At 39.8% G+C, this 12,854-nt stretch overlaps 1 protein-coding gene across 7 annotated transcripts in view; it reads right to left on the bottom strand.

The window, feature by feature from the left end:
• Positions 1-11,346, bottom strand: part of kirrel3b (kirre like nephrin family adhesion molecule 3b) — a 152,534-nt gene extending 141,188 nt beyond the window's left edge. For 5 of the 7 annotated variants that reach the window (XM_088300745.1, XM_088300746.1, XM_088300748.1 and 2 more), the window contains exons 1-2: positions 11,030-11,345; positions 10,867-10,934 (exon numbers count right to left, since the gene is read on the bottom strand). In XM_088300745.1, coding sequence (XP_088156871.1) covers positions 10,867-10,909 — 43 coding nt within the window. In that variant the 5' untranslated portion in view covers positions 10,910-10,934; positions 11,030-11,345. Of the gene's footprint in view, positions 1-10,866; positions 10,935-11,029 lie in introns of all 7 variants that reach the window. The other 2 variants (XM_088300747.1, XM_088300750.1) reach the window with 1 other exon arrangement.
• Positions 11,347-12,854: the final 1,508 nt, after the last annotated feature.

The raw sequence follows: 12,854 nt of genomic DNA, 5'->3' as shown, positions 1-12,854 counted from the left end.
CTCTCAATTAAGTCCTGTATTCCTTTTTGTACAGCACAGCTGCCGATTTTCCAGATGAAAGGTGCTTGTTTGGCATCCTTCAAAGAGCCACACAACTCTGAAAGTCCCTTGGATTTCGGAACTGTTCATTTGCCATTTTGGATCCAGAGTGGCGCTGATGATCAAAAGGATTAGAGCTGAGGGGGAAGAAAAGAGATGTTTGATTTGGAATAAGCAGCAATGCCACCTTTCCTGATATGCATTGAGGAGTCATATTTAAGTTAAATCTGGCAGGAAAATGCAAAGAATATAAATCCTTTACCTCAGCCAAGCACGAGAAAAGTATTGTTTCCATTTTATTCTAGTAAGATTATAGAAGAACCCTGAGAACCCTGCTTTTTAAAATGTATTGCCATCTACAGTACTACTTTCTCATTGTCGTGAGAGTGCATGCTGATAATTGCACAAAATACTTAAAAGTAATTGCAGAAGCCTTTGTTAATATTTCGGCGAGTTCTCTTAGTAATGGTTCGAACCAGCCATCAAAATCGTACCGCAATAAAAACGATACTATTTCTCAGATAAAGCAGGGGGGAGGATTTACAGTCATCTCCAAGCCATCATCTTTCCGTTCAATGCAGAGATTCAACTTAAATGTATGGGTTGCTGCGATTCGAAATGAGGCCGTGCCCGGAGTTTGTACAGCTGGTTCTCAGAAAATTGCATTTTTTTAATGAAAGACGTTAATAATTCACACTCATAACCAGGGGAAGGTTTAGGGACCGTGCACCGCAGGTGATGAGGGGACTGATGACACCTCTGAACATTCCACTATGTGCTAACACCATCATCGTTGGATGCCCTTCTGCATTTTTGATGACCCACTGTGCTGCTGTCACACAGTGTGGAGACAGTGAATTTCACAGCATAATAGACACTAATACTTTTATTTCCCTCTAATACTCTTGCTTGAACAATTGGTGTTGTACTTAAAACGCAGAGGCAAAGTTTGTTGGAGACAAGAACACAATGCAAAATCATTAAATTAGCATAAAACGGAAAGGAAGAATAATCACATTTGAAGTTGTTTGCGCAGAAGGTATGCACCAGTACTCGATTCAGACAACAAATGTGTCAGTATTTGGATTAGGATTAGGGCTGCGAGTCTCAGATATGTATTAAATTGAATTTCCGAATTCCTTTCTTCGAAGCAGCAGATATGTTTGTTTACCTTTGAAGGCATTGTGATGTCACTCGTCCCGTCCATCCCGGAATTCATAACAAACGTGTGCAGCTCAGCACATAGTTTTTCTTAAATACACAATTCAAGTGCACATAGTGAAAATTGTTTTACATATCTACATTTTGAACGTACCAAATAATGACACATTTGTATCAGCACTATAGTTAGAACAGTATTGATTTATAGAGCATTAACGATAAGCATAGTTTATATCAAGGCCACGCATTTGCCCACCCACACTATAGTGGTAACGTGCCTCGACATCAATTGGCATAAAGGTATCAACAGTTGAGTCCAGTTGCTGATGCGGATGAAAAATCGTTGCGTGTCTGAAAAGAACTACGAAGAATAACTCTTCTGCCAGTTCCCCCAGATTGCATTATGGCGTCTCTATTAGTGGTAGAATGGGACGTATACTGCTTTGACGCTGACAAAGGTGGCTTTCCAAACTAAACACAACTGCAAAGATGGCCTTGAAGGGTAACCATGGTGCCAGAGACAGTCCACTTTATCGCAACTGTAGAGCGGCTCCACTTGTCGCTCTTGAAAGGAGACGAGCTAACCGCGGCAGACCTGACACCTCACCTCAGCTTGCCTAAAGTCACGTCTCAAACAGGACACTGGCCAATCATCAGTCATTTAGGAGCCTATTCCAAGAAACATTATCACTTCAATAAACTGCACATGGCTTTTAAGGCTCCCTCTCTTGCCACTCTAATCCAATCTCTGATGTGGTGGAGTCTGTTCATCATTGTTCACCACAGGCCTCTGTGTCCCTGCGCTCTTCGTTGTACAGGAAGTAATGGATGGCTTTGCCCGTGGCTCACCCCAAGGGTCTCTGACTGCTCTTCAACTGTTTGTCTTGACGTTTGTCTTCAGATGGGTCCGCATTGTGGAATTTTGATTTGATTAAGTCGGGTTTAAAAGGTTAGAGACCGAGGGAGGCACAGGAGGTAGCTCTTCCCATAATTTTTTTAACTAGTCCACTGCCATTTAGCATTGGAGGGTGCCCAACGGAGAACAGAACGCTTGTATGACCTCTGTGTACCTTTGTGGTTTGCAAAAAAAAAAAAAAAAAAATGTCGCCTGAGTGGTGAGCAACATGCAGAATAAAACTCTCTATCGGTGTATTTGAAAACATCAAACTGTTAAAACACCTCAATATGCATGAGCATTTTTTTTTTACATATTTATGAGCCTTTAATACGGATTTTACTTGATGAAAAAAAATACCAATCTGAAAGTGTCATAAGAGCTCTCCAAATTCCAAATCTGTGGACTGAATAATGAAGTAGCCCCCCAATACTCATACTTTTTTTTTTCCCGTTTTAAGAAAATGTCAGGTTCAATTTCAGGAGCTGTCATAGAGATTAAAACAGAGTTGTTGAGACATGTGACACAATAAAGGTAAAGTTAAGAACTATATCTTGAGATTATCTTTAGAACAAGGTTCTCGACCCTCGGGGCAAAACTCCTTGGGCAGAGAGTGGAACTTGTGCCTTTACCATTTACTTTTTAAAAAAAAAATTAATTAACTCATTTACTCCCATTGACGGCTAAAGACGTCAAAGATCCTTGTTTTTTTTTGTTGTTTTTTTTTTTACTAGGCTGGTAATGAATGAGTTCATAAATGTTCCTTTGCTGGGCATTTTCCAATTACCTTAATGTTTATTGTACTTTATTTATTTTTTTCCCAAATATATTATATCCTTTTTATTACTGGCATTGATTGGTATGCATTTGTGTTCTGTGCTGTGTTTGGTTCAGGTTTGTTTGCTATATCTCATTAAATAAGGTTCATCAGTATGCAAGACTGTGTACCCTTATGTCACAGTTTGCTCAAGAGCAACCGTGGATGAAGTTGACTCATTTCTGCCAACAGCAGTGATGCACTTTTCTTCATGGGGGAAGGGTGGCATTCAGATGCGAGCGGTGGCTGGCTGCTTCAGTGCAGAGCAGTGCCCACTAATGAATGGGCCTTTCTTCTCGTTTGCTTAATTGTCTTAGTGGGACAAGCAGGTGGCTCAGAGCCTCTTTTGCCAACTTTTGAAAAAAACAACATGCACAAAAGCACAAGGTATGGGAATGCTGGGGGATGGTGACATATTTTATTCTCAAAGCTGCTCATCCCCCGTCTTGCACATGCTGAGCGACCAACCGAGCGGAATTCACTTTCAGAACAATTTATATTTATATAAAAGTAGAAAGTATGTTGCATCAAAATGACTCTTGCGAGAGCAATGTATTCATTACTTGAGTAAATGTAATGGAGAAAATGGAACGTGTTCTGGGCTCCCTTCAGCCATTGTCATTTTAAAATCATGAACTGCAGTCAAAATATCCGAAACGTCCATTCTCTTGTACAGGTGACAAGTTCCTTCCTTCCCTTTCTGCGTGTTCAAATTAAAGGGCTGATTTGCATTTATATTGCCATTCATAGCTTGCAGCTGTAACGGTCCTGGTAAAGTTGTAGACAGAGTTAACCGACACACACACACACACCAACTCTCTGCATTTATATACTGTAGAGTATTTACACGTACACTAAGAGTGCAGCCTTAAATACCTTTTTTGTTTGTCTGTTGTTACAGTATGTGTTAGTTTGATGGGGTTTCTTTCAAGACGGAGAGATGCATAGACAAAGGAAATGAGGAGTGGGGGACTTCATCCACGTGGGATATTGAGCTGTCCTGAAGACCTCCTTCCAAACTCTGGGAAGTCATTATTGGATCAGCAACCCAATTTTTCAAGTGCCGCCTGCACTCAAGCACCACATGCATCTTCCTGGCTGTCCCCCAACACACACCTTTATAGATATGCCGATACATTGGCCTGTTGTTTATTCTCAAAAGTCTCAAGATATACTGCACACAACAGGTAAAAGTTTGCTCCGATGTTACTAACCATTACCATTCCAAGAGAAAGCTCTGCGCAAAACATAAATGTTGCTTTGGTGAGTTTTATGACACTGACGTGTACCTTCTGACTAAATCCACTTTAATTGTAATGAGACTGAAAAAAAAAAAAAATAAATAAATAAATATGTATATATAAATATATATATATATATATATATATATATAGAGAGAGAGAGAGAGAGAGAGAGGTAGAAATGTTGAGTTGTTTATCACTAAGATATTAAAAACACAAAGAAACATGTAATTGTGTTTAATTGATGACCAATCTGCAACAGTCAATCAGGGCCTTTCTAAAAAAATGTTTTGTAAGAATGTATCAATGTTGAAGCGTCAAAGTGTGGCATTGTTAAATGTGCTAAGACATGTCTGTAAAAAAAAAAAAAGTACATATTTGATACATATTAGTAAAAAACGAGAAGTGAGGACAATGAGGTAGAAAGGCACTTGGGCTGCAGTATAAAATGTTTAAAAAAAAAAAAAAAGGTTCACTTAAATATGAATATCAAGCAAATAATCCATGTTTTGATTTTTTTCAGTTTGCCAAAATTAGTAAACATCAACATGCAAACCTAAACATTAGCCAACACTCTACATTACAAAATTCCTCAATCTGTGTCATTTTCCAAACATAAATATCCTTAAACTACACTCCTCATTTGGGCCCATGAACACCCCATTGAACTCCTATGAACCGCTTCTGAAGGAATAAACATAGTTTGTTGTTGCCTGTGCATTAAACTCCAATTTAAAAGTCATTAATCCTTATTTTAATCCGTCTCAAATAAAATCCTGAATGAGGTCAATGCAGTATCCCATGTACTTTCTTCTGCATTTGTTCTTGTCTCGAAAAGATCGAACCTTGCTCCACGTTTCCCAAGTCTGTCCCGTGCATATGACCAATAAGCAGCTGGATGTCATGCAGCTGCTTGCCATGCCTTTCCAGGTGACCCGTTGATCACAACAGCATCTGCTTGAATTACTTAACTCTGCCACCCAACAGACGTGTAATCCGGGATAATGCCCTTTTGCTGAGTGCTCCAATCTGGATAAATTCATCCCGAAGGAATGAGATCCAGCCGCAGTGTCTCATGAAGAGAAGAGATGAGGGGCCGGAGGTTGATTGGTTGCTACTAAAGAGATCTGTCGGGACTGGGAAGTGGGGCCTCACAATAGATAATATACAAATAAATGAAGCCCAGAATAAACCGTCTGCTTTGTTGACTGGTTGACTGACTCCACGAGTGTAAGTCCATCACTTTTTTTTTTTCTTCGCCAAATAAGACTGCAATCTAATCACATCCTGGTCTGTCTGACCTGAATCCTGTCAGAATCCAAATGAGGCTTTGGTCTAAACTGCAGTCCCAGGATATACTGTACTTAACGTTTTATTTGAAAAAGCATGTTACGATATGAGCATCAACCTTTTTTTTTCTTTTTATTTACTGATGCATCTACCTGTAGGTTTATTTGTGGGTCTCCCCCCCCCCATGTGCAGTGCACTAGATCCTCTGTTGAAGAGAATCCTATTTATTCCTGGAAATAGCATCTCCTTTGAATGGTAAAGCCTCTGCCAAATATTAGGAATTACAACTTCCAGCTGTCCACAGGCAGCCTCTTAGATTATTCGCTCATATGTTTACTTATTACCATAAATATCCAACAGGGCTCTAGGCTCAGGGGGATTACAGTGGGTTTAATCTATCATGGCACAAAAATGAGCAGGGGTGTTACAGCGGCTGAGGTGACTTAAACTGGCTGGCCTTGATGGAACATGCAGCCCAAACAAGAAAACAAACCACATGCCACTGGGATCGGTAGCGAATTGATGACATCATCTGTCACTCGCTGGGTGTATGATCAAAAACAGCACTCACGTGCGGAAGCTGTCATGGGTGGTAACATACGTAGGAATACAAGGACACTTGTTTTTTTTTTCAGCATATTTGTTGTCAAACGGTACAAAAGTAATATTTTAAGGATTTGGACAAAGTTGTGAGCGTATTTGTTGACAATTGAGCCTAGAGAAAGGTGAGGGCTGTGCTCTGGAGAGTTAGTTACATACAGTAAAACAAATAACCTGTGACTTGCTTGAAATATTTAATATTCTGGAAATGATTAGTAAATGCTGATAATTCATTTTTTATTTTTAAAACATTGGCATTATACTCAGTATATTCAGTTTTAAGTCTGCCATGTCTTTGCTTGTGCCTGTTTTTTTTTTTTGGTGTTGTACCACAGCAGGGGTTTAGTACATGCTTACCGAACTCATGCAGCGACATGATGATGTTGTGCTCAGTTATGAAAATAATAACTAAGCATACAATAAATCATTGTGGGCAATTTCATTCCATTTTCATAAAAGGATATAAAGTATGACTGCTTGAATGGTGTTTATTTACCCCAAACAATTCTGAACCAGAGTCAAAGATGACTATTGGAAAGATGTCCAGCAAAAGCCGATTTGAAGTTGTCAGACAGTCATTAATGGACAGCAGTGAATGAAGGGCGATGTGGGGTAGGGGTCGGCTACTAAGATGTGCTTTCCAGGACTCAGAGACGGCTTAGTGTGAGTAGGTGCTGAAATGAAGAGTTCCGACACCAGATATATGGGGAGAGTGTGAGTTAATGAAGGCGACTGAGCAGAAGGAAGGCGCTTATTTTTCCTCTTTCTTTTTTTTTTTAAGAAGATTGGGATTTGATTCCTGTGCAGCAGTAGCACTGCTCCCAGTGGGCAGACATTGACTCAAGCCTTATCCAAAGGCCTTCAGGAAGATTTCATTTATTAACAAGGAAGCATTGCGGGGGGTCCGGGAGGTGTTGGGAGAACATCACAGACGTGTGGATAGTAATTATGCAAGGTTTAATGCAGAAAAAGAACAAAAACAATGCAATGAGGGACTGTGGATGAGGCCTTGACCACAAGCATGTCAGCGTTTTTAAAAATAATATTTTTTTTATTTATCTGATAGAGAAAAGAACATGAGTGCTCGGGAAAAAAACTCCTATTGTCTGTGTTACTGTTTATCGGTGTTTTACAGGGTATGACCACTAAACTGAAAGAAAACAAAAAACATCCATCCTCTTAACCACTTAAACTGTTCAGGGTCAAATGGCCCACGCAGCAAATAAAAAGTAATACATTTTCACTTGCACATGATGAAAATGCAGAAAAATTATGTAATGTCCCAATTTTCCCTGGAAAAAAAACCTCAAATGACATATTTTAGTTCAACGCATTTTAATCATGTGCAACCGATGTTTTAATTTAGTAAATCCATTCGATTATTTTTTTCCGACCACCCCAGCTGGCTTTGGGCGAAGTTCAGGCGAAACTGCCAGTCAATCACGGGGCGCATATACTACCTTTCACACAGTCACAGAGTGGGAACTGAACCCACGTTGTCTGCGGGAAAGTCAGGCGATTGTATCAGTGACTACCCTCTTGAAATCAATATCCAAAAACAGTCAGCATGCTTACTCTTCCAACTATGTGCACCATCAGAACCGGTTCATCAGTTGGAGCAGTTTGAGTTAAAGGAAAAAATACTGCATAATATGGCTCAAAATTTCAGCATCCATAAGTAAAAAAAAAAATAATAATAATTTTTGAAACTTTGACTAGTGGGCGTCATTTCACCAGACTGAATAAAATTGTTACATTTTAAATTGTGTTGTGCTTGAATCGTATTGCAACCCATGTATTGAAACACGTGTCGTCCTATGAGTGAGGCACATCAGGAAAGAACTTATTAGTTGTGTCTGATAATTTGTTGTTTCTTTGCCTTTAATTCACTTAAATAGTTTGGGCCTTGGGGAGGTTTTACATTTTCCTATATATAAAAAATAAATAAATAAAAAAAAAACATCACAAACACTACAGCCATACCATATGAAATCGAATTGGAATCCCAGTGGATCGAATAGAATTGTTCCAATCGAAAACATATGCTTTCCTGGATTCATATCATATCCCATCTATTGAGTAACGTATCAAATTGTCTTTCATTAGAGTGCCTTATCAGTGTATATATATATATATATATATATATATATATATACATATATATATATATATATATATATATATATATATATATATATATATATATATATATATATATATATATATATATATATATACACACACACCATGTCTATGCATTTCATGTTTTTTTTTTGTCTGGCACGTCAATTGCAAGGCTATTCTTAACCTCCGCCTCCCTCTCCTGGTCTTCACATATTTCACCCGCTGCCTGACAGAAGCTGAAGTTCTCAATCTCTCAAAAAAACTGAAATCTAAGAGCGATGGAGTGAGCCAAAAGGGATACTGGAGAGGGAAGGAGAAATGTGTTGCTGCCGTATGAGAAGCCAAATCAAGACACCAAGATGAGTGTCACACATGCCTGGTGTAATGTATGGCTGAGACGGAAGGAGAGAGGAATGAGGCTGTGGGGAGACGGACAATGTTCTCAGAATCTCTGGCCTAAGGTGACTGTGTTTCTGGAGACCGTCTCCTGGATCCTACTGACTTGCAGTGTCATTTATCACTGGCAAGAGAGTTGACCGTGAAAAAGAAAAGGTGCCCTAGATGCAGTAACAACATAAACAGGATGGAGAGCGTCTCTAGATTCTCACTTGAAGGGAGTACAGAAAAAAAATAAAAAAATGCCGTGCGCCTCTGTGAATAAAGTCAATCTCTTTTTTTCATTTTCACATTTTCATGCTCTCTTTGTCTCACGCACTCGGGCAGGACATCTCGCTGCCGCCACAAGTCCCCTCTGCCCCCATGTTCATAAAAACGAGATTGTTTTCTGAGAGGCTTTCTGCTGACACTGACTCGCCACATAAACAGAGACGTAATTTGCACGACTAAAGTCAGGCATACGTGGGTGCACCGTTTCCCCTTCCCCCCCTCAGAGCACCCGGAAGGTACAGTATGTCATTATCCCTTGTTTACCTGCCGGTGAAAACGATATATGTTACATTATGGTAATAACCACTGGTGCAACCTTATTTCAGTTGAAATATGGCGTATATTGTTGCAAAACCGAGCCAGAGATTGTGTGCGGATGAGAATATGAGGGTTGAATGCAATCAATTGCAAAACAAAGTGTTTTTGTAGGTGACATTACAAGGAAAGCATTCAGGCTGAACTGGAAATGGAATTAAAGCAAAATGAAGATGTATTGTAAGGTTAGCAGAAGGGGTGCGGCAAAATATTGATATTGCAATATAGATGGTGTCATTTTAATAAACCACTATCAAATATCCATATTATTGCTATCTGATTAAATTCTCCACGGTGCACTCGCAACACTGCAAAATGGCTGACAGAAAAGAGTTTCATTGCTTTTTCAACAGGCGCCTCCTTTTACCCCAAGATGTGTTGATCAGTATTTATGGTTATTTTATTGTTCGAGTTAAGCAAAAAACATCATTTGTCATTTTCTAAACATTTTTACCTTCTTCAGTTGTATAAATATCACAATGGATTGTAGATGTGTTTTTCCTCCAATATATTATCATTACTAATATATTAGTATATTATTAATATATTAGTACTGTGATACAACTGTTAATGTTGGTTATGGTGGGTTACTGCGATTCCCGCCGCAAGTTAGCGGATAGAAATTCCAGCAGATGCTTAAAAGAGATAAGGCTGAAGGCTGATTATGTATTTTGACATCACAATAAGCACAGATGGCACTGTAGGAGTGATGCAATTTCGGGAAAAACACAAAAACAACCTCAGCAACATGAAGGGCATCGAAAACATAACTGGCATCCCAGTAGTACAGCTTGTATCATCAACCCTTAAGGTAAAAAGCACCGAGCGGACAACCTCTCTGGAAGAAGGGAATTAGACTGTCAGTGTTTTACCATTACAGCCTATCAGCATTTTACCTCATGCAAAACGTGCGGTCAGCAGGAAAGTATAACCACAGCAAAGTGATGTGATGGGTAAGTGGTGTTATTTCCTCCGTGCTATAAATCAACATGTCAATCAGTCCTGTTGGCCACTTTTGTTGTCTACTTATTTGTCAACAGACCGCCTTAACAAAATTGTCCTACTTTCTTTGGCGGACCTTTTCACTCACTTAAACACCTTGAGTAATGTTGAGTGAAACAAGTGGCAGCAGCGTAAGTAGGCCTGCAAACTGTAAAGTGGGCAGGGCAAACTGGAGAACGACCAAGTCAAGCATCAATCCGACCGCAAACCGAACTGTCCAAAAGCAATCCGAAAAAAGAGCCCGAGTCATCTGAATTCTGAAGCACTTTCTTTCCGCCAGAATACCCGTTTGTTGGACTCAATGGGAAAGGACTGTCAATTCAAAGCAATGTGGCTCAAGAGTAAACGCTTGACTGGACTGGGGTTAGAGGGTTTTGTGTGTGTGTGTGCGTGTGTGTGTGCGTGTGACTGGAATACCAAGCTCACAAAGAGAGTATTTAACTTGTCAGCTTTGAGTGCAGTGACACCGTGACGGAGAAAAGCACGGACAACGATATGCACAATCGGAGTAAACGACACAGGAACTCTGAACAAAGATCTCTCCTGACTTGGACTCAAGTGCCCACATCTGAGTGGATCAAATCGCATACAGTAGAACGCACAATCAGTCATGACAGCGAGGGAAGAACTCAAACCAAAGCATGTGCCTTCCAGTAAGTCCCCCAGCCGTCACAATCACGCAAGATGAGACAAACAAACAACTTTGAAAATCCTACCATGCCCGAAGATCCACAGGAGTAGAAGGACCCGAGGGATCATGATTGAGAGTGTGAGGGGGCAAAACCTATGAAAACAAAACAGCGGAGGAGTGTGAAGTTGGCCGGCACAAGAAGACAGAGTGCTTCTCTGTGCTGCCGGATGCTTCCAGTGTCCGTTTACCCGAGGAAAGCCGCTGCAGAGTGTCTTCAACCCTCCTCCGATCGTCCTCCTCCTTCTTCTTCTGTGTTTTTCCTGCGTGTCAGTCTTCAGAAGTGTCGGTAGTGAGCTCAGCTTCAAATGCTGTTCTCCTGACGGGAGCTTCTTGTACTTTCACTGTCTTCTCCGGCTGACTCGCGCATCGTCTCGCTGGCCGTCCATACTCCAGCTCATCAGCACTCACTCGCCCAGTCTCTCTCCATCACACACTCTCTCGCTCCCCCTCGCTCGACCACTCGTAACACAGTTATTTGGGATGAAGACTCCTCCCTCTCTCGGCCCCTCTTCACAGCGCGTCTGTGTGCGAGGTGCATGTCCTCACTCTGGCAACGGGAGCAGTCGTGGGAGAAACATTAGAGGGTGCAGCTCTAATTAGAATCAGAATACGAGCGCCTTGGCAGCTTTACCCCCCTCCTCCCAGATAGAGCATTCTCTCCTTTTAGGTTTCTTTCTGTCTTTTTTTTTTTTTTTTTAAGATTCCATAGACGACCCTTTGGTTTCCCGGACAATAGAAAAAGATCACATTAACATCCAAGACCAAACCTATCAAATAAAAGCGGGTAATGAGAAATGGGGTGCATTTGGTTTAGGTAAAATGCATTAAAAAAAATACAAATAAATAAATAAATTCATATCGAAATAATGTTATATTGAAGAAAACCAAAAAGTTCATGTGGAAAGTTTAGTTGTTTTTTTTTTTAAGAATATCCAAATGCATGTTAATTATGCTCCAATGCAAAGACTTTTTATGAAGGCTAATTGAAAACCAATTTAAGAACCTCCATTAAGTAAATACGCAAAATATGACCACAAGGAGTGGAGTAATAATTGGGGTTAGGATTTTTTAATTTAATTTGATTTTATTTTTTTTGTAATGGAAGGAAAGACATTTTTTATTTATTGTATATTGCACATTTCATATATAAGGCAACTCGATGTACTGCACATGGTTACTAAACATTTAAAAAAAAAAAATCAAGATATTTAAAACAAGTGAAAATTTGCACACATTTAAAAGAGAAGTAGATAGATAAAAAGAAGTTTATTTAAATTAATAAACAAAAGTGCAGAACATGATTTGGCAAAAAATGTATTCTAGAAATGCATTAAAAGACCTGAATAAAAAATATGAGGGACAGGGGGTGTTTTTAACCTGGATTTATAAGTATTTACACTTGGGGCTAACTTCATTTCTGTTGGCAGCTTATTTACCATGTTTGCTTGGAATTACGGGTTATACTAATTGACCTGAGTCTGCTGACCTCAGAACTCTACTGGGTTTATTTTCCATGAACATTTCTTTCACATATTCACAACCCAAACATTCAGTGATTTTAGACCACAGGTATAATTTTAAAATGTATTATACAGCTGAGTGGGAGCCAGTGTAAAGTCTTGAGCATTGGAGTACTATATTCTGATCTCATTGTTTTGGTGAGAACCCGAGCTGCAGCTGTTTGATGCTCTACCAAGACAGTCCAGTCAGTCGACCGTTACAATAATCAAGTCCACTGGAGACAAACCTATGGATAATCTTCTCCAGATCAGCATGGAGCTTGCGACCCTTCAATCTTGTGTGTTTTCAGAAGGATCAAAGGCTCTTTTACTGACTGATTTGATGTGACAGCTGAAAGTCAGGTCAGAATCAGTCAGCGCACCAAAGTTTTGGACTTGGTCTTTAGTAAGACAGTGACTCTAAGGGCCTTGTTTTTCTGCAGAGTGCACAGTCTAACTATACACATGTGTTGCACTGGTTGAGTTCGGCTTAATGACTCGGCTGCGACATTTT

The sequence above is a fragment of the Idiotropiscis lumnitzeri genome, chromosome 7 (assembly GCF_059441095.1).
Source record: "Idiotropiscis lumnitzeri isolate Australia: NSW breed Sydney's pygmy pipehorse chromosome 7, RoL_Ilum_1.0, whole genome shotgun sequence".
Taxonomy (NCBI): domain Eukaryota; kingdom Metazoa; phylum Chordata; class Actinopteri; order Syngnathiformes; family Syngnathidae; genus Idiotropiscis; species Idiotropiscis lumnitzeri.
The sequence above is the reverse complement of the archived record's forward strand: the minus strand, read 5'-3'. Positions and strand labels throughout refer to the sequence as shown.